Genomic DNA, 22874 nt, shown 5'->3' with positions numbered 1-22874 from the left:
ATATTGGGCAGCGAAAAGGAATCTTTGGGGCATGCTTTGTTCAAATCCTTATAGTCCACGCACATTCTAAGTTAGTTCCCTTTTTTAGGTACTACAACTATGTTGGCTAACCATTCGGGATATTTCACCTCCTGAATGGACCCTACTTTGAGAAGCTTGGTTACCTCGTCCTTTATGAATACGTACTTTCTATCGGACTGGGGTCTTCTCTTTTACTTCACCGGTCTGAACCTGGGGTCCAAACTTAGCTGATGCATCGTTATGTCAGACGGGATACCTGTTACATCTAAATGGGACCAGGCAAAACAATCGATGTTATCGATAAGAAATTGAACGAGTTTCTTCCTGAGTTCAGGGCTCAACCCCGTTCCCAAGTATACCTTTCGCTCGGGCCAGTGCTCGATTAATATGACTTGCTCTAGCTCCTCGATCGTCGATTTTGTGGCGTCGGAGTCATCGGGAATCACGAAAGATCGAGGGACCCTTTGATCACCATCCTCTTCGATTTTCTGGTTGTCTGGCTGGGTTGAAGCCGATGTCTGTGATTGCTATTTGGTGTCCCGTTCTCCTTTTGGGCCTGATCCTTTTATCGGCAAAAGTGAGGACACTGGTTTAGCTTCGTCGACGGCGAACATTTCTTTCGCGGCTGGTTGTTCTCCGTACACCGTTTTGACACCTCCCGACGTCGGGAATTTGAGGGCCTGGTATAGGGTCGAAGGCACAACTCTCATGTTGTGGATCCATGGCCTTCCGAAAAGGGCGTTATATCTCATATCTCCTTCGATCACGTGAAACTTTATTTCCTGGATGGTTCCGGCCACGTTTATTGGTAGGACTATCTCACCTTTGGTGGTTTTCGCATGCCATATTGAACCCGTTTAGGACCAGAGTTGCGGGTACGATCTGATCCTGTAGGCCGAGCTGCTCCACTACCTTCAATCGGATGATGTTGGCCGAGCTACCTGGATCGATTAACACACGCTTAATTTTAGTTTTATTCACGAGTACGGATATTACCAATGCGTCATTGTGAGATTGAATGACCCCCTCTGCATCTTCTTCATCAAAGGACAGAGTCCCCATGGGTGCGTAATCTTGAGTCCGAGATCGCTTTTCCCTCACCATCGATGTTTTAGTGCGTTTAAGCATTGGTCCTTGAGGGGTATCGATTTCGCCGATGATCATGTGGATGACGTGCTGCGGTTCTTCTTGCTCGTTTTGCTTGCTGAAATCCCTACTTCTAAAATGGCTCTTTCCCTATCACTCAGAAACTCCCGAAGGTGCCCTTTGTTAAATAAGCGAGTTATTTCCTCTCTTAGTTGCTTGCAATCTTCCGTTCTGTGGCCATGGGTACCATGATATTCGCACGTTTGATTGGGATTTCTTCGGGCAGGATCGGTCTGCATTGGTCGAAGCCATTTAGTGTCTTTGATGCGTCCGATGGCTGACACGAGAGCGGATGCACCAATGCTGAAGTTATATTCTGACAATCGAGGTGCTTCTATAGGATCGGCATATTTATCGAAGCCGCTCTTACTCATAAGCCCCTGAGAATTTTATCCTCGATCAATCCTTCGATTGTTCCGAACTGCGTTGCGTGCTGAACCGTTGTTCACCCGATCTGCGACGTACGGTCGATATCAGTGTTTGTTTGACCTTTGTTCTCTATCGATCTGCTTTTGATTAATAACTGTCCTATTATGATGAACGGGTCCGTACGGGCTCCCGACTGATCATCCTCGACCCTAATTTTCGATTGATATCGGTTGTGCACATCTGCCCAAGTTACCGCTGGATACTCGATCAAATTTTGTTTCAGCCGATGTGATGCTGTGACCGGGGGTAATTCCATGTGTTCCATTTGAAATCGGGATACGAATTTCCTCAGCATTTCATCCTGTCTTTGCTTTACTTTGAAGAGGTCTGATTTCCTCGTTGCAACCTTTATGGCACCAGCATGTGCCTTTACGAATGAATCTGCTAACATGGCAAAAAAATCGATGGAATTCGGCGGTAAATTGTGGTACCAGATCATAGCTCCTTTCAAGAGGGTCTCCCCGAACTTTTTTAACAGCACGGATTCGATCTCATCGTCTTCCAAATCGTTGCCTTTTATGGCACATGTGTAAGAGGTGACATGTTCGTTAGGATCGGTCGTACCGTTATATTTGGGAATTTCGGGCATACAGAATTTTTTGGGGATTGGCTTCGGTGCCGCACTCGACAGAAAAGGCTTTTGTATGAACTTTTTCGAATCAAGCCTTTTTATCATTGGTGGAGCCCCCAGGATTTGGTCGACCTTGGCATTTTATATTTTCACCCTCTTGTCGTTGGCTTCGACTCATTTTGTCAGTTTTTCGAGCAATTTAGTAATTCCGGGAGTAGTCCCCGATTCTTGCTCGTTAGATTTCACTATGGCAGGCTCTGTTCTGGGGGTGACTTCTCGAAGTGGATTGGAAACCGGCCTGCTTTGTGCGCGAGTTTGGCTCTATAGCTGAGCTATAGCTACTTGTTGGGCTTGCAGCATCTCGAAGATCATACGTAAGCTGGCCCCGATTTCCCTTGGGTTTTGGGTGTCTCGGGCTACGGATCGAGTACCGCCCTGAATGCTTCTTTCCGGTTCAGAACGCTGGTTCGCCTCCAAAGCTATTTGTGAATTGACATCCAATGGTATTTCGACTCGAATTTCGGGTACTTCGATTCGAGCCTCGAGTGCCAAGTTGTTGGTTTCATCTTGAAGGCCGACTTCGTAATCGATCGGTGAAGCCATTCGATCAGTGATTATTCGTAGCTGACCCGAAATTCAAGATATTTTCGGAAATAAGTGCAAAGCACAATGGCGTGTTTTTTCAGATTTGTATCAAATGACCACTGTTATCCTCGGCCCCATGGTGGGCACCAAACTGTTTACCCAAAAAATGGATAGAGTTGAATTTATACGTAGTTCCGAGGATATGTGGCATAACTTGATACAAAATGCAAGGATAAATAAAATATAAATATAGATTGGAGAGAATGCAATCTAGATAAGGTTATCAAGAACAATGAAACTTAGGATTCGACAAATAGAATCAATCTAAGAAACTGAAAGAGCGCTTCTTTACTGTAGAAGAATATAGTACTTTTATTACAATGTAAGTCTCAGAAAACTTGTCCTGCAGAAATGATAACCAAGCCCTTTTGTAGTGGAGGGATTCGGCTCCAAGCATAATAAAATAAACATTCAGTGGGAGACCCATGATAAGTCATCTTTTCCATAATTTCTGCCAAGATTCTCTCTAGTGGGATTGCAACGGCTTTTGTCTGCGAGCTCGATCTTGCTTAGAATCCTCGATTTTGGTTTGAGCTTGATTTTGGCTCGAACTTGTGATCTTGGTTCGAACCCGATCCTGGTTCGAGCCCTCGAATTGATTCCAGGTCAATGTTGGTTGGTCTCTGGATTATCAGCACAATAGGTCTACCATGCATCATGGTTCGATTCTTATTCGAGTTTGATTATGATATCGATCTCGACACGGACCGGCCTCCCCGGGTTCGAGGTTAGTTCGTCCCCCCTTCGGAATTTTACTTCGATACATCACCCTTCGAACTCTATCGGACATGCCAAGGCTGAAATCTATTTCGACCGTATACAATACTAAAATGGCAATTAAAATGCCACCGTTGAATTTAAATCACCTATCAAGAGTGAATGTAGGTTAATCATGATATATCAAGTGCTATATTCGCGCACCAAGCAAATTAAGATAATTAAGATAAATATTAAAAATAATGGGTATGATAGCAAACATATTAAGGTTGCTACACGAGATCACTCACCATGTAAGATACTTTTGCTAGTCTCAACAGATCTAAGGAATTACTTTTGCCACTAAATCAGGTCATAATTCAAAAATTCAAACTTTGTAGCTATTTTGTTAGTTTATTGTGGGCATAGGAAGGTGCCACATCATCTTTCATATTCCCATCTCTATATAGATATATGTAATTATGGCCAATATTTTGGCTAATGGAGTCTATCTCACAAAAGCATAAATATTTTTGCCATGTATAGTCTTTGTTGACAATATTCTTTGGGACCCAAAAATATTGCATTGTGTGGTGGACATCATTTGCACAAGTTGTATCTCTTCTTTTACACCTAAGAGGCCAAGACTTTTTTGCCTATAAAAGGGAAGACCATTAGTTCATTTTAGACACACCAACAAGACTTGAGTCTTCATTTCTTTTTTCTTCCTTTCCTCCTTTATTAAGAGTATTTTGTAGGAGAGTTAAGTATTGGGAAGCACTTGTGTGAACTCTTTCTTTGGAGTGATATTGTGAGGTTATTCTCTTAGGGTATTTGGGATTAATTAGAGTATTTACTCTAATTTTGTACTCTCTTTTGTACTCTTATTGGTATAGTAAAATTGCTCCTCTCCGCTTGTGGACGTAGGTCACTTTGACCAAACCACGTTAAATTTGTGTCTTCTTTATATGTTTTAATTGCCGTTGTTATCAACTTCCATTGTCTTTGTTATTTTCATTATACCGTTGTTTGGCTAAATTTTGCACTACCCAATTTCCCGATCCTACCAAATTTGTATCAGAGCTGGATCTAACCGGGTTAGTTTCAATAGCCAAAATGACTCTAACAAAGACCTATGTCGAGAATTTTGACTGAAGTGCAAACTTCGGAATGTGGCAATTAAAGATGGAAGCTATCCTAATTCAGGATGGCTTATACTTGGCGTTGCAAGGAAAGGAGAAGAAGCCAGATAAAATGATGGATGAGGATTTTGTCGTCATAGACAAAAGGGCAAAAGCAGGTATCATTTCAAATCTCTCAAATGAGGTTTTACGTGAAGTTTCTGTAGAAACCACAACCAAAGGCATATGGAAAAAATTGAAAACCTTATATATGAAGAGGAGGGTGAAAAATAGACTTTACCTGAAGCAGAAACTTTATACAATTCGTATGGGTGAAGGTACCTCTATTCTCTCTCATCTTGACACCTTTGATTCCATTCTTATGGATTTGAGTAATATAGATGTTGAAATTAAAGATGAGGTTCAGGCCATATTCTTGCTTTGTTCTCTACCCACGTCTTTTAAGCATATAAGAGATACTATGCTTTATGCAAAGGATAATATCTCTTATAAGGATATTAAATCTATCTTAAAATCAAAAGAACATATAGATAGTGATATTACTGGGAAAGCTAGTGGAACTCAAGCGGAAGTTGGTTTGTTTGTTAGGGGCAAATCCGACTCCATATCTAGATACAATAATTTAGAGTGTCACTATTGTCATAAGAAATGTCACATTATCTCCGAATGCTATAAGCTGAAAAATAAAGAAAAGCATAAGGAAAGAAAAAATGAGCACAAAAATACTGACACTGCCGAAGCAAGTGTAGCTGCTGATGAGACTGAGGGAACTATTTTTTTAGCAACTAATAATAGTTTTAAATCTAACAATGAGTGGATTTTAGATTCGGGTTATTCTTATCATATGTGTCCCAATCAAAATTTATTTACCACATATGAATCTATTGGAGGTGGAGTTGTCTTGATGGGCAACAAAGCTGCCTGTAAAATTTTTGAAAAAGGTACAGTCCGAATCAAAATGCACGATAGTGCGGTGATTTCTCACTGATGTTAGACATGTTCCTGACTTGAAGAAAAATCCCATCTTTTTAGGCACTCTAGAATCTCTTGGGTGCAAGTACACAGGTGAAGGTGAAGTTCTGAAAGTTTCTCATGGTGCTCTTGTGATCATGAAAGCACACAGATCTAGTTCGTTGTATGCTTTATTGGACTCCACTGTTATAGGCCCTACTACAGTTTTGGTATCAGACAACTTGTCTGATTTTGATGGCATTAAATTTTGACATATGCCCATTGGGGCTTTTGCGGAGAAGTTGGAGCATTTTTATAATATCAGCCAAAATTAGGCCAAGGTGGAGATTTGTAATTATGGCCAATATTTTGGCTAATGGAGTCCATCTCACATAAGCATAAATATCTTTGCCAAGTGTAGACTTTGTTGGCAATATTCTTTGGGACCCAAAAATATTGTATTGTGTGGCGGACATCATTTGCACAAGTTGTATCTCTTATTTTACACCTAAGAGGCCAAGACTTTTTTTGCCTATAAAAGGGAAGACTATTAGTTCATTTTAGACACACCAACAAGACTTGAGTCTTCATTTCTTTTTTCTTCCTTTCCTCCTTTATTAAGAGTGTTTTGTATGAGAGTTAAGTATTGGGAAGCACTTGTGTGAACCCTTTCTTTGGAGTGATCTTGTGAGGTTATTCTCTTAGGGTATTTGGGATTAATTAGAGTATTTACTCTAATTTTGTACTCTTATTGGTATAGTGAAATTGCTCCTCTCCGCTTGTGGACGTAGGTCACTTTGACTGAACCACGTTAAATTTATGTCTTCTTTATATGCTTTAATTGCCGTTGTTATAAACTTTCTTTGTCTTTGTTATTGTCATTATACCGTTGTTTGGCTAAATTTCGCACTACCCGGGTTCCCGATCCTAACAATATATATAGATTTTATTTTCCTACTGGAATAGTGAGCTTAGGAAGATGAAGGTCCTTGTAAAATCTGTTACAAAAGATATTTAAAGTGTAAATATTTGGGAATTAAAGAGACAACCTTTGACATTCTAACGTATCACATTAATGGGGGAAAAAAGGAAAAGGGGTAAAGAATAGGGATTAATCTGTTAACAAACTTAAGTAGTTGTTTACCCAAAAAATGGATAGAGTTGAATTTATATGCAGTTCCGAGGATATGTGGCGTAACTTAACACAAAATGTAAGGATCAATAGAAATGTAAATATAGATTGCAGAGAATACAAAATAGATAAGGTTGTCAGGAACAATGAATCTTAGGATTCAACAAATAGAATCAATGTAAGAAATCTAAAAGAACAATTCTTTACTGTAGAAGAATACAGCACTTTTATAACAATGTAAGCCTTAGAAAAACTTGTCCTACAGAAATAGTAACCAAGCCATTTTATAGTGGAGGGATTTGGCTCTAAGCGTAATAAAATAAATATTCAGTGGGATACCCATGATAAGTCATCTTTTCCATAATTTATGCCAAGATTCTCTCTAGTGGGATTGCAATGACTTTTGTCTGCGAGCTCGATCTTGCTTAGAACCCTCGATTTTGGTTTGAGCTTGATTTTGGTTCGAACTCGTGATCTTGGTTCGAGCCCGATCCTGGCTCAAGCCCTCGAATTGATTTGAGGTCAATGTTGGTTGGTCTCTGGATTATCAGCATGATAGATCTACTCTGCATCATGGTTCGATTTTGATTCGAGCTCGATAATGATATCGAACTCGACACGGATCGGCCTCCCCATGTTCGAGGTTAGTTTGTTCCACCTCCGGGATCTTACTTTGATAAATCATCGTTCGAATTCGATCGGACGTGCTAAGACCGAAATCTATTTCGACCGTATATAGATAGTCCCTTCGTTTCTCAGAAAGAATGTGGCAAGAAACGATATGATTTTTTAACAACTCGATCAGATTATATCCTGTCATTTCCATCGGGTTCGACCATGACGCATCTGGTAGTTGTCCCATCGGTTTAGCCTTTCAAGGCATTTAATGCATGTCAGGCGGTGATCGGCCACTGTTGATACTGAACCGCCATCGCTTGAACCTATAAATAACCCTTTCTTTTATCTTTTACCATTTTTACATCTTCTATCTTCCAAATTTCCCAAGTTCTTCTTCGTACTCTCCAACTTACCAGTAAATCTGTGATTTCTTTAGGCAAAATCCCTCTTCAATTCTACCAAATCTTTGTCACTTTCTTCTACTCCTCACCTTTGAATTCAAAAATGGCAAAAACATCGCAAACCATTCCTCAGAAAGAGAAGGCTTCATCTTCACAGTATGCCGCCGATGAGACACCGGCAGAACCACGGCTTGAGGAGTGTGTTCCCAGGGCGTGTGTACTTACTTCAGATTTTAAGGTCGATAAAGGTTCATCGGTCCCTAGCCGATGTGAGTCGGTATCGAGGTACATGTGTTCGATAACCGAGAAGCACCTCGAACAGCTAAAGAAGGATTGTAATTGGGGTGAGAAAGAAACAATAATTCCTACGTCCGACGAAGATATCACTTCTTACGTGAAAGGGTTTTTGCATGTGTATACTTACCCTTTCACTTTGGGTCCCCTTGATTCCGTTATTATTGACTTCTGTCGACAATACCAGGTAACCCTAGGCCAGGTCCATCCTTCTTTGTGGCGGATCGTTATCCTGATTCGATATTTTGTGAGCAAGATCGAGGGGATGTCGTTCACCCTCGATCATCTTATCCGATTGTACCATCCTTGACTTTTTCGAGGAGGGTTAATAAAACTCCAGTGTCGGGCTACCAAGGCTCTGTTCTCGAGTATTGACGAGGACAGGGACCGCGGTTGGATGGGCAGGTTCGTTCGAGTAATGACTTCAGACCTGATTCCGACTGAAAAGATGCCCTTTTCCTGAGGAGTGGAATATGAAACGTAAGTGTGATCTTGCTGTCACTTCTATTTTCTTCTTTCATTTATTCTCTCATCGACACTCCTTTTTATTTTTGATGTAGCAGTTACCTGGATGCCCGGAGCGATTCTCGATCTCAAGAATTGGGTACGAGCCCTTGTTTCGACCTCCACATATGCCAAGCGCTCATGGCGTGATTTGTCAAAGGGTCGGTGGGAGGCCAAAAATTACGGTAAGCTCATTTCTCGGACTCTTTGATGATCCGAACGAGGTGGTTTTCAAAATATTTTATTAAGGTTTTCCATATGCAGGTTTGGGTAAAGATGCGGTTTTGAGGCCCTTGTCCAATGAGGAGGAAATTTGGGCCTCTATCCCAAAGCCGGTGAAGGAAAATAAAAGAAAAAGAGCCTCGGTTCCCAAAGATCTAAAATCGAAGAAGAGGACAGCTCGTAAGCCGAACAAGAATGTCATCCATTTGACCGTGGAATCCATTCTGTGTCTAAGGGATGAAGATGAAGAAGAATAAGAAGAAGAAGAAGAAGAAGAGAACGATGAGTCCGCGCTGGCGGTCCGAACGAAGAGAACCACCGATGCCTCATCGCCGGCTGGATCGATGATGCTCCATGAGGCTCTGCCTCGAACTGAAGATATACCGGAGAAAGATTCGGGTAGAGTCCCCGAACTATCGTATATCGAAGACGCATCTCATCGGAGTCAACCGGCAGGGGATATGACCAAAGAGTCCCTCGAACCCCTTCGAACCGAGGAGAACGCTCTAGGCGATTCATTTGGGGCAGCAGCAATCGAGGATTCACCTACCTTTCCCGTTTTTTACGCAGGGGTGATTCAGGAAGCTCAAGCTCTGGGAGCCCTCGATCTAGACAGGCCTCACGATGAAGAAGATCCCTTTCGTGACTTGTTTACCGGTATTGAGGACGTTGTCGGTGCTGGTGATGAATTAGATCTTTTTCACGGATTGCGGCAGGCTTTGAATCAGGTGAGCTTTTAAAATTATTTTCTCGGTACTATCTTTATGTTCGTTTTTCATTAACTCCGCTTCTTGTTTCTTTGTAGGCAATAGCAGTTCATCGAGATCAATGTTCTTGATCCCAGAATGAGCTGCATCGATACGCGGCCGACCTACAATGGGCTACTGACAAGAGGAACTCCCTTAGACTTTCCCTAGGGCAGAGAGAAGAGGAAATAAAAGACATCCGAGCTGAGCTGGCCAAGGCTTATCGAGATCAGACCGATTTGTCTGAGCAGGTAATGATGCTTATGAAAGCCTATGGGCTTGATACCGGAATGATAGCTAACATTTTGGTCTCACAGCTGCAGCAAAAAATCGAGATGATCGGGAAGCTTCGTAAGGAGGTCGACGTGATAAGAACGGAGTCTTTACGGTGGGAAGAAGGTATGGACCGCTTTGCTACAGAAAAAGAGACTGCTCAAGCCTAGTTATCATCGTCCGAAACCCAACTTCAGAAAATGAAGGAAAAAGGCCTGGTTCAAGTAAGAAGAATTGAGGATCTTGAGGCTCGGTTGGCCTCTGTACTTGCCAAGGCTAAATCCGATGCCGAAAAGGCAAAGGCCGATGCGGATGCGCTCGTGGCCGTCTATCGGGCCGATGCTGAAGCTGCCCAAGTCCAGGCAAGAGAGGCAGCTGAGTCCGCCGATATTCGAGCGTATTGGGTTACCGAACTTGCTAAATGCCGATCCAGAAGGGAAACACTCGAGGAGATCCATGCTCATGGCTTCGATCTCGCTGAAGAGATAAAAAGGGCCAAAGAACTCGAAGCCAACGCTGAAGCTCTGGTTTCTGATGGCGATGACGATAACGATGGGAGCAAGAGCGGATCCAAAAATGGGGGGGAGCCTGATAAAGAAGAGACCGCTCTTGACCGAGAAATTTAGTTCTTAGTTTTTACGTTTGTAATCACCCATGCAGATAAATTTGTATATAGACATATCCCCATTTTTGCCGACTTGCTTCTGTTTTTGTTTCCTGTCTTGTGAGGACTTTATTCACGCCTTATGAATGTTTTCACAATGATTTAAACAACTTAATCAAATTTGGACTCTGTAGCCTCTGTAACCGAGCGAGCGCTTACTCAAACTTGGAGCGATGTAGCCCTTAGGCTTATTAGTTGTCAATGGTTCGATCTTGAAGAAATATAGCCCGTAGGCGTAATGGTCGAGTGAGTGCTTGCTCAAACTTGAAATAAAAGTAGCCCGTAGGCTTAATCGAATGAATGATTCGAACTCGAAGTAATGTAGCCCGTAGGCGTAATGGTCGAGTGAATATTTGCTCGAACTCGAAATAAAAGTAGCCTGCAGGCTTAGTCGAGTGATTGATTCAAACTCGAAGTAATGTAGCCCGTAGGCGTAGTGGTCGAGTGAGTGTTTGCTCGAACTCAAAATAAAAATAGCCCGTAGGCGTAATGGTCGAGTGAGTGTTTGCTCGAACTCAAAATAAAAATAGCCCGTAGGCTTAGTCGAGTGAATGATTCAAACTCGAAGTAGTGTAGCCCGTAGGCGTAATGGTCGAGTGAGTGTTTGCTCGAACTCGAAATAAAAATAGCTCGTAGGCTTAATGGTCGAGTGAGTGTTTGCTCGAACTCGAAATAAAAATAGCCCGTAGGCTTAGTCGAGTGAATGATTCAAACTCGAAGTAGTGTAGCCCGTAGGCGTAATGGTCGAGTGAGTGTTTGCTCGAACTCGAAATAAAAGTAGCTCGTAGGCTTAGTGGTCGAGTTTGTCTTAATTCTGATTGCATAATAAATCTCAAAATAGAGGAATTTTCCTAGGATATAAGAAGCCGATAAAGAAGAGAACTTTCTTCGCACGTTATTACACGCCTGGGTTCGGGCCAATCTATATGAGCATGGTTCGCTTCGACCATTTGGCTTTTACAATTTTTCCTATTGGAACCCTGTTGTTATGAAATAACTTTCTTACGAGGCCTCGGATATTATTGTAAATGCTGCACGATCAATGGTTGCCTCATTAAAAATCTTGCTGAAAAACCCATTTGGGATAAAACCGGTCTAAGGGAAAAAGAGTGCAACGCGTGCTTTCAAGAGAGAGAGCCATCTTAGCCCTTGTTCGGACTTCTGCAAGGGTCAGTTTTGAGATATAAACGAATATGGAAAGGTTGTACCTTAGCAATAGTACCGTTTTAGATGTGATACATTCCAGCTGCTTGATAGTTGTTTGCCGTTTATAATGCCGAGCATGTACGATCCCTTTCCGATGTTCTCGAGCACCTGATATGGTCTTTCCCAATTCGGTCCTAGTTTTCCTTCGTTCGGATTTCGGGTATTGATGGTAAATTTTCTTAACACTAAGTCCCCAGGCTTGAAATGGCGGAGCTTGGTTCTTCGGTTATAATATCTTTCGATTCGCTGCTTTTGGGCGGCCAATTGGACGAGAGTAGCTTCTCGTCTTTCGTCTGATAGTTTGATGCTGGTATTCATGGCTTCGTTATTTGATTCTTCCATCGCGAATCGAAATCTGGCACTGGGTTCACCAACTTCGACTGGTATCAATGCTTCGGACCCATATACTAAGGAGAATGGGGTCGCCCCCGTACTGGATTTTGACGTCATCCGATATGCCCAAAGGACTTCGGGCAGGATTTCTCTCCATTTCCCTTTAGCGTCGTTCAACCTCTTCTTTAAGTTTTGAATGATAGTTTTGTTAGTTGATTCGGCATGTCCATTCCCACTGGGGTGGTATGGCGTCTATAGTATCCTTTTTATCTTGTGATCTTCGAGGAATCTTGTTACTTTGTTGCCAACGAATTATTTTCCATTGTCACACACTATTTCGGCGGGTATCCCGAATCGGCATATGATATGATCCCAAATAAAGTCTATAGCTTCTTTCTCTCTTATTTTTTCAAACGCCTGCGCTTCAACCCATTTAGAAAAATAATCAGTCATAAATAAAATGAATTTGGCTTTACCTGGGGTCGATGGCAGAGGGCCGACGATATCCATTCCCCACTTCATGAACGACTATGGGGATAGGACTGAGTGGAGTTTCTCTCCGGGTTGGTGGATCATCGGTGCAAACCTTTGACATTTGTCACATTTATGAACAAATTCCTTCGCATCTTTGTCCATATCGATCCAATAATACCCTGCTCTGATTATTTTTCAAACTAATGTATCGGCTCCAGAGTGATTCCCGCAAGTACCCTCGTGCACTTCCCGTAGGATGTAATCGGTATCTCCCGGACCCAAGCATACTGCCAACGGTCCATCGAACGTTCTTCGGTATAGAGTTCCGTCCGAAGCCAACGTGAATCGAGCAGCTTTAGTCCGTAGGGTTCTGGAATCTTTAGGGTCCGATGGGAGTTTTCCGCTCTTCAAGTATTCAATATACTTGTTTCTCCAATCCCAGGTTAAGCTTGTAGAATTTATTTCTGCGTGACCTTCTTCGATTACCGATCTCGAAAGTTGAACAACATTCCCCGAGCCCGAATCATCTACCTCGACCGACAACCCCAAATTCGCAAGCGCATCGGCCTCATTATTCTGTTCCCTTGGTACATGCCGTAAAGTCCATTGTTTGAAATGGTGCAAAGTGACAAGCAGTTTATCTAAATACCTTTGCATTCTATATTCTCAAACTTCGAAAGTTTTGTTTACTTGACTCACCACCAGCAAGGAGTCGCAATTGGCTTCAACGACTTCTGCTCCCAAGTTTCTAGCTAGCTCGAGACCTGTAATCATGGTTTCATACTCGGCCTCGTTGTTAGTCAACTTGATAGTTTTAATAGACTGCCTAATAGTGCTACCCGTGGGTGGTTTCAAAACTATGCCCAGCCCGGACCCTTTTACGTTCGAAGCCCCATCCGTAAAAAGGATCCATACCCCCGATGATGTACCTGATTTCAACAGTTCTTTTTCGACTTGGGGTACGAGGGTTGGCGTGAAATCGGCCACGAAGTCTGCTAAAATTTGAGACTTGATGGCAGTGCGGGGTTAATATTTGATATCGTACCCACTGAGTTCGACGGCCCATTTGGCCAGTCGGCCTGATAACTCGGGTTTGTGCAAAATATTACAAAGCGGGTAAGTGAAAAATACACATATGGGATGACATTGAAAGTACGGCCTTAACTTTCTTGAGGCGCTTATTAGTGCAAGTGCCAATATTTCTAGGAGCGGATATCTAGTTTCCGCCTCTCCTAAGGTTCGACTCGTATAATAAACGAGGAATTGCATACCTTGCTCTTCTCGAACTAGGACACCGCTTACGGTGACTTCCGATACTGCCAAGTACAAACAAAGTTCCTCGTCTATTTTTGGAGTGTGAAGTAGTGGTGGGCTTGATAGATATCGCTTTAGTTCTTCTAATGCTTGTTGGCACTCCGGGGTCCAAGAAAAATCGTTCTTCTTTTTGAGTAGAGAGAAAAATTTATGACTTCGATCAGATGATCTTGAGATGAACCGGCTTAAGGCGGCAATCCGACCCGTTAGCCTTTGTACGGCCTTCATGCTGTCCATAACGACGATGTCTTCGATGGCCTTGATTTTATCGGGGTTAATCTCTATTCCCCGATGTGACACTATGAAGCCGAGGAACTTGCCCGAACCGACCCCGAAAGCACATTTCTCGGGGTTGAGCTTTATGTTGTATTCCCTTAAAATCTCGAACGTTTCCTGCAAATGAGTTAAATGGTCCTCTGCGCGCAGGGACTTAACTAACATATCATCAATATAAACTTTCATTGATTTTCCTATTTGTTCTTAGAACATTTTATTTACTAGGCGTTGGTAAGTAGCCCCTGCGTTTTTTAGCCCGAAGGGCATCACATTATAACAATACGTTCCATATTTGGTGACAAATGAAGTCTTTTCCTGGTCCTTCGGATTCATTTGGATTTGATTATACCCAGAATAGGCATCGAGAAAAGTGAGGATCTCGTGGCCGGCCGTGGCATCGATCATGCGATCGATATTAGGCAGCGGAAAGGAATCTTTGGGGCATGCTTTGTTCAAATCCTTATAGTCCACGCACATTCTAAGTTAGTTCCCTTTTTTAGGGACTACAACTACGTTGGCTAACCATTCAGGATATTTCACCTCCCGAATGGACCCTACTTTGAGAAGCTTGGTTACCTCGCCCTTTATGAATGCGTGCTTTCTATCGGACTGGGGTCTTCTCTTTTGCTACACCGGTCTGAACCTGGGGTCCAAACTTAGCTGATGCTTATGTCCCGTGGGATCCCTGTTATATCTAAATGGGACCAGGAAAAACAATCCCTGGGGGTGACTTCTCGAAGTGGATTGGAATCCGGCCTGCTTTGTGCGCGAGTTTGGCTCTGTAGCTGAGCTATCGCTACTTGTTGGGCTTGTAGCATCTCGAAGATCATACATAAGCTGGCCCCAATTTCTCCTGCGTTTTGGGTGTCTCGGGCTACGGATGTACCGCCCTGAATGCTTCTTTTCGGTTCGGAGCGCTGATTCGCCTCCAAAGCTATTTGTGAATTGACATCCAATAGTATTTCGGCTAGAATTTCGGGTACTTCGATTCAAGCCTCGGTGCCATCGTTAATTGGCCTTCCGGCCCCGGGTGCCAAGTTGTTGGTTTCATCTTGAAGGCCGGCTTCGTAATCGATCGGTAAAGCCATTTGATTGGTGGTTATTCGTAGCTGATCCGAAATTCAAGATGTTTTCAGAAATAAGTGCAAAGCACAATGGCGTGTTTTTTCATATTTGTATCAAATAACCACTGTTATCCTCGGCCCCACGGTGGGAGCCAAACTGTTTACCCGAAAAATGGATAGAGTTGAATTTATATGCAGTTCCGAGGATATATGGCGTAATTTAACACAAAATGTAAGGATCAATAGAAATGTAAATATAGATTGCAGAGAATGCAAAATAGATAAGGTTGTCAAGAACAATGAATCTTAGGATTCAACAAATAGAATCAATGTAAGAAATCTGAAAGAACAATTCTTTACTGTAGAAGAATATAGCACTTTTATTACAATGTAAGCCTGAGAAAAATTTGTCCTACGGAAATAGTAACCAAGCCCTTTTATAGTAGAGGGATTTGACTTTAAGCATAATAAAATAAACATTCAGTGGGAGATCCATGATAAGTCAGTTTTTCCATAATTTCTGCCAACATTCTCTCTAGTGGGATTACAACGGCTTTTGTCTGCGAGCTCGATCTTGCTTAGAACCCTCGATTTTGGTTTGAGCTTGATTTTGGTTCGAACTCGTGATCTTGGTTCGAGCTCGATCCTGGCTCGAGCCCTCGAATTGATTCGAGGTCAATGTTAGTTGGTCTCTGGATTAGCAGCATGATAGATCTATTCTGCATCATGGTTCGATTTTGATTCGAGCTCGATAATGATATCGAACTCGACACGGATCGGCCTCCCCAGGTTCGAGGTTAGTTTGTTCCACCTTCGGGATCTTACTTTGATAAATCATCGTTCGAACTCGATCGAACGTGCTAAGGCCGAAATCTATTTCGACCGTATAGAGTAGTTGCAAAACTCCATATTGGACAGGGATGGAAGATGCACCCATGAAACCTTTTTCAACTTTAAAATAAGCAACGTAACATACATGCAGAGAAGCCTACTATATTTAATTTCTTTCAAAATTTCATAGCAGCTCTTAAATTTACCAACTCAAGAGTGCGAGAGTACTTCAAGGTTGCCTCTTTTGTATGTAAAGACATGCCGGATCACTGTGGTGTATTTCCAATTATAGATAACCTACAAAAACAAATCCAAAATTAAGCACAAATTAAAATCTACTAATTTTCAATAATTACAGAAGAGAACCTAAACTGGATTGAATTTCAACACCTAGAATCAGCGGATACTCCTAACCCAATACGCATTATTGTGTCGTCGTTGAGAATCAGAAGGAGCCATAACTATAGGAATGTGATGAGGCTTTTGGTTTCGGGCTTTACAGTTACAAAGGAACGGTTGTCTATTGGGATTTTGTAATAAAATCAAACAGTTGGTAATTGTTTAATTGCAACTCTTCACAGAGATGTCCGTTGGAAAATATTCAATAAAGCTTTTATTAGAGTCAATAAAGACAAATGTATGGGATAAAAAAAAAAGGTCAAAAACACAGGTAAAAAGATAAATGCCATTCTTGGCCTATGAGAGGTCATCTTGTCTATGCCCTCTTTTATATAAATATTTTATTTTATCATTTACTCTACTTTTTTATATAATAATTTTATCCTGTATTATAATTTTTTTATAATATTATAAATTTATTCTTCATATTGCTGGTGCGTGATATCATAAAACGATGGCAAACGACACAATCTATCCAAACATTATATTATCAAACGATACAGTACAATACCATACATTATGAAACGCTAGTACCAGCCATCCACACAATCTAAGATGCCCACTGGTTTAAAGGACAGAATTTGGATAGTAGTCTCAAAAAAGACTACAGGGTGCAAATAATGCCTTTTTCTTTTCCCTTCCACGGTCTCCAAATATAATAAAATATTTAAAATTTTAAATGCAATTCCACTTGACTTTTAGCCTGTTTGGCAAGCTTCTCCAATTTTAGAAATTTTTTTTTTTCACAAAAAAAGTATTTTTTTTCAAAGTTGAAGTGTTTGGCTTAACTTTTGAAAAAAATGTACTTTTGAGGAGAAGCAAAAGCAGTTAATTTTGGAGAAACAGAAAAAAAAAATAACTTTTCTTTAAAAGTACTTTTTTGAAAAGAACTTTTGAGAAAATACACATAGAAGTAGTTTTTAAAAGTTTGGCCAAACACTAATTGCTACTCAGAAGTGCTTTTCAAATTAATTATTAGTCAAACACAAACTACTTCTCGCCAGAAAAGTACTTTTGAGAAAAAAACACTTCTCAAAATAAGCTGATTTTTGCAGCTTGGCCAAACATGCTATTTAATAGATTATTTGGACCTTTGGATGGTTATTACCTATTGCATTGTATTTATCGTTACTTTAAATATAGTTTTTACTTTGATTGTTACTTATCACACCTCCTTTTTCCCGAAGGAATAGGAGATATGGAGTTTTTTCAATTAAAGTGACATTATTCGAAATGAGATTATTTATTTAATCAGAGTCGCCACTTGGAATAATTATTATGGTATCCCAAGTCACTGGTTTATTTTAGAATCCCGAATCGAGGAAATTGACTCTATTTATGGTCCGCGAACACAGAAAAACAGGTGAGGAATCCTGTAAATCCGAGAGAAGATGTGAGGCACTCCCGAGTTTCGTAGTTTTAGAACGGTCGCTTAACAATTAATACTTGGCCTAATTATCTGATTTATTACATGTTTTAGACCTATTGTGCATTTTACTCTTTACCGCTTTTAATTATTTATTTAACCGCTTTTTAGTATTTATGGAGTTATTTTTTTAACAAGCTACGATGTCGTATACTTATCGTTTTGGTACATATTACGAATCACGCCACGTGAAACGTACCTGTGGTTTGCAACATGTTTATTTTATTATTTTTGAAGTTATGGTCAAGTCGCGTGAAATGCGCACTTGAGTTGGGATTTACGTATCGTGACCATGTCACGGGAACCGTACTCATAGTCACAGTGATTTATTAATCGCACCTATAGCAACTAGCATGTGTTCATAATTTATTTTTCCTTACGAGTTTGAGATCTTTGTAAGTTCAAGAGCTATGGAAATCAATTGTGGAAAATGGATCAGCTTTTGCTCTTACTAAATTGGGCCTGACATGAACTATTTTGGCCCAGATAAATTAAAATTGATCGTAGTACAATTGGCCCTTTAAAACCAACTAAAAAGTAGGCTCAATTACTAGTTCACCAAGCTACTCCATTAGTCCATTGCCCATTAGCCATTTTCAGTAGTACATACTTCATTAAACAAACCCAACTCCCTTTAAATCTAATTAACACTTATGACCCAACTATACAAAATGTGTTGACCAAAATATTTTTGCTTTAACATGTACAAATTATTCTATCTCAAATTTAAACAAAGAATACTTGCCTTCCTACTACTACACATGACTTTAGATTCATATAAATCAAAAATAAATATACCTTTAACCCCAAAATGCTCAACAATCAAACCAACTGATAATGAAAATTAAAACACCAACTAATCATGGATAACAACTAAAGGCAGAATATTATAATAAAAATTTATGCCAAATAAAGTCAACAAAGAACTACAATTCAAAGAGATATGACTCGAGCATGGCAATAAATATTACTGAATTGGAAAAGAAACATACCTTTGAGGTGAAAAACTTTCTTCACTATATTGATAAAAAAAAATCTTCAAGTTTGAATTACAGAAGGAAAGTGCCGGCTACAACTCAAAGGAGAACAGGACGTCGAACGGAATTCGAACAGCCTCGATGGAACCGGATTCGGATGAACGAGAACCTCACTAAAAATGGACCTCGAACAGGACCTCTTAAACCTCACGCAAACGGGAGAGCGAGGTTGGGAGTTGGCTGAATTTTTATAGGTTTCAGGGTGGTTTTTGGTTGGTGAAGCTGCTGTATTATTTTTCGAAAGAAAGAATGACACGAATAGAAACTCGCTTACTATAGAAAAAGCAAAAACATTTCTCTCAAATACCTCCCCTCTATTTTTTTTCTCTCACCTCTCCTTCTCCTCACATTTCTCTTCTATTTATAGAAAAAAAAATTGGAATTTTTTCAAATTTTGTTTTTATTTTTTTTTAATTAAAAAGATTCCCACTTCCCATTTTTCTTCTTTTCTAAAATAAAAAACAAATCCCCACTTTAGTTTACTTTTATTTTTTAATTTCTCACTTTTTACTTTTATTATATTTAAATTTCCGCTTTTTTTTTACTTTACTTTTTTTTATTTTTCACTTATTTTGCTTTTATTTTTTTCTAATTTTCACTTTCTTTTACTTTTTTTAAAAGAAATTCACCTACATTTACTTTTATTTTTTAATTTCAACTTTCTTTTACTTTTTATTTTTAAATTTCCACATTCTTTTATTTTTATTTTTTTAATTTTCCACTTTCTTTTACTTTTTTTATTAAACAATTTCCACATACTCTTACTTTTACTTTTTAATTTCATACTTCTACTTTAATTATTTTTTTTATTCCCATTCGAAAATTTAAAAAAATATTTATTTTTTTTGGTTTTTTAATTTATTTTATTTTAAAATAAAGATAAAAATAACAATAAAAATAATATTAATAGTAATAATTGAACTTTTAAATTATTTTTAATTTTTACACTATATATAAAAAAAATATAACAAAACTAAAAAATATATATTAAATTTTTAAAAATATTTACACAGTAGAAGGTGATAAAAATTCAAATATAGTAAAAAATTATGTGCTCATAGCTGCCCCTCTTTGCTTGAAAATATGAAGAGTTTTCAGGCAAAGACTAGGTGAGCCATGTGACTAATTTTTGACCAAACCATTATTCAAAAGGAAAAGAAATAAAAGATATGGTGCAACCGAGTCCTGGTTTTGGACAGCCTACATATCCCGGGTTATAGGGGAATCAGGTCGCGTGTAGTTCAAGAAAAATGGTAGAATGATGAGTTGAGGAGTCGAGTGAGGTTCCGTCGAGGCTCTGGTCCGCGGTCCCGCTATTATATCAAAATAAAAAAGAAACTAAACAAGTCTATCAGTTATGAGTTACAAGATTCTTATCTATGAGTCTTCTGAAACTTGATCTTGAGTCTTGACTGGTTCTTCATACAGACTCTAATCTAAATCTTGATGCTCGCTAGTTATAGGTGCTAGTTCATTGTTCTATAGCTTCTTCTAATCAAAACGGGACTCCAATACTCGTGGCTTCAGTCATGTCTTGAGCATTCCACATCTTTTTAACTGCTTTTGCATTTTGGATTCACTTATTTTTTCTTTTCTTTTATTCTGAATCGAGACTTTCTTTTTTGGCCATCTCGAACCCTGTGCCTCGAGGTAAAACCTACCCAGACACTAAAACAAACAAACAAACAAAATTTTTCTGTCCTAGTTTACACTAGAAAAATTTCGTGAGTTATTGTAACAAAATTCTAAACTACTTCTTCATTAAAAGCAATAAAAGGTCGGGAATAGTGTACCCCGAAAAAGTCATGCTGGTTTTTTTTTTTGGATGGTGTTCCTTTATTGTCAAAACTATGTCTCAACTAAGGATTGGTGTACCTTATGTTGGAAAAATGTGGCCAGGTGGCGTGGTGTATCCTGAATTTAAGATCAAATCAACTAGGGAGTGGAAAAACCTATGTTGGAAATGGGACTAGAGAGTGGAGACCCTATGTCTAAAATAAAATCAACTAGGGAGTGGAGACCCTATGTTGGAAAAGAGACTAGGGAGTGGAAACCATATGTCTAAAATAAAATCAACTAACCCTATGTTGGAAAAGATACTAGGGAGTGGAGACCCTATGTCTAAAATAAAATCAACTAGGGAGTGGAGACCCTATATTGGAAAGGGCGACTAGGGAGTGGAGACCCTATATCTAAAATAAAATCAACTAGGGAGTGGAGACCCTATGTTGGAAAAGAGACTAGGGAGTAGAGACCCTATGTCTAAAATAAAATCAACTAGGGAGTGGAGACCCTATGTTGAAAAAGAAACTAGGTAGTGGAGACACTATGTTGAAAAAGGCAACTAGGGAGTGGAGACCCTATGTCTAAAATAAAATCAACTAGGGAGTGGAGACGTTATGTTGGAAAAGAGACTAGGGAGTGGAGACCCTATGTCTAAAATAACTTCAACTAGGGAGTGGAGACCCTATGTTGGAAAAGAGACTAGGGAGTAGAGTCCCTATGTCTAAAATAAAATCAACTAGGGAGTGAAAACCCTATGTTGGAAAGGATACTAGGGAGTGGAGACCCTATGTCTAAAATAACATCAACTAGGGAGTAGAGAACCTATGTTGGAAAGGAGAATAGGGAGTGGAGATCCTATGTCTAAAATAAAATCAACTAGGGAGTGGAGACCCTATGTTGGAAAAGAGACTAGGGAGTGAAGATCCTATGTCTAAAATAAAATCAACTAGGGAGTGAGACCCTATGTTGGAAAGGAGACTAGGGAATGGAGACCCTATGTCTAAAATAAAATCAACTAGGGATAGAGACCTTATGTTGGAAAAGAGACTTGGGAGTGGAGACCCTATGTCTAAAATAAAATCAACTAGGGAGTGGAGACCCTATGTTGGAAAGGAGACTAGGGAGTGGAGACCCTATGTCTAAAATAACATCAATTAGGGAGTGGATAACCTATGTTGGAAAGGAGACTAGGGAATGGAGACCCTATGTCTAAAATAAAATCAACTAGGGAGTGAAGACCCTATGTTGGAAAAGAGACTAGGGAGTGGAGACTCTATGTCTAAAATAACATCAACTAGGGAGTGGAAACCCTATGTTGAAAAGGAGACTAGGGAGTGGAGGCCCTATGTCTAAAATAAAATTAACTAGGGAGTGGAGACCCTATGTTGGAAAAGAGACTAGGGAGTGGAGACCCTATGTCTAAAATAAAATCAACTAGGGAGTGGAGACCCTATGTTGGAAAAGGCGACTAGGGAATGGAGACCCTATGTCTAAAATAAAATCAACTAGGGAGTGGATACCCTATGTTGGAAAAGAGACCAAGGAGTGGAGACCCTATGTCTAAAATAACTTCAACTAGGGAGTTGAGACCCTATGTTGGAAAGGAGACTAGGGAGTGGAGACCCTATATCTAAAATAAAATTAGTTAGGGAGTGGAGACTCTATGTTGAAAAAGAGACTAGAGAGTAGAGACCCTATGTCTAAAATAATATCAACTAGGGAGTGGAGACCCTATGTTGGAAAAGAGACTAGGGTGTGGAGACCCTATTTCTAAAATAACATCAACTAGGGAGTGGAGACCTTATGTCTAAAATAAAATCAACTAGGGAGTGGAGACCCTATGTCGAAAAAGAGACTAGGGAATAGAGACCCTATGTCTAAAATAACATCAACTAGAGAGTGGAGACCCTATGTTGGAAAAGAGACTAGGGAGTGGAGACCCTATGTCTAAAATAAAATCAACTATGGAGTGGAGACCCTTTATTGGAAAAGAGACTAGGGAGTGGAGACCCTATGTCTAAAATAAAAGCAACTAGGGAGTGGAGACCCTATGTTGGAAAAGAGACTAGGAAGTGGAGATCCTATGTCTAAAAATAAAATCAACTAGGTGATGGTAGGTTATAATTGTGTATTTTGGCCACTAATTGCACTCTAATTCGCTGCACTTTACTAATATTTGAGCTTTAAATGGTATTAATTTGCACTGGCTGTGTATTTTATGCTTTGCAGGAGCGATTCCGGGCTGCAATGAGGTTAGGGAGCGTTTTTGAGTTA

At 40.0% G+C, this 22874-nt stretch overlaps 1 protein-coding gene across 1 annotated transcript; it reads left to right on the top strand.

Annotated features, from left to right (window-relative positions):
• Positions 1-9991: 9991 nt before the first annotated feature.
• On the top strand, positions 9992-10417 carry LOC138894754 (uncharacterized). Its single transcript, XM_070179481.1, has one exon. The coding sequence runs from the start codon at positions 9992-9994 to the stop codon at positions 10415-10417; it is 426 nt and encodes a 141-aa protein (XP_070035582.1).
• Positions 10418-22874: the final 12457 nt, after the last annotated feature.

The sequence above is a fragment of the Nicotiana tomentosiformis genome, chromosome 6 (assembly GCF_000390325.3).
Source record: "Nicotiana tomentosiformis chromosome 6, ASM39032v3, whole genome shotgun sequence".
NCBI lineage: Eukaryota > Viridiplantae > Streptophyta > Magnoliopsida > Solanales > Solanaceae > Nicotiana > Nicotiana tomentosiformis.
This window is presented reverse-complemented; position numbering and strand designations above follow the sequence as displayed.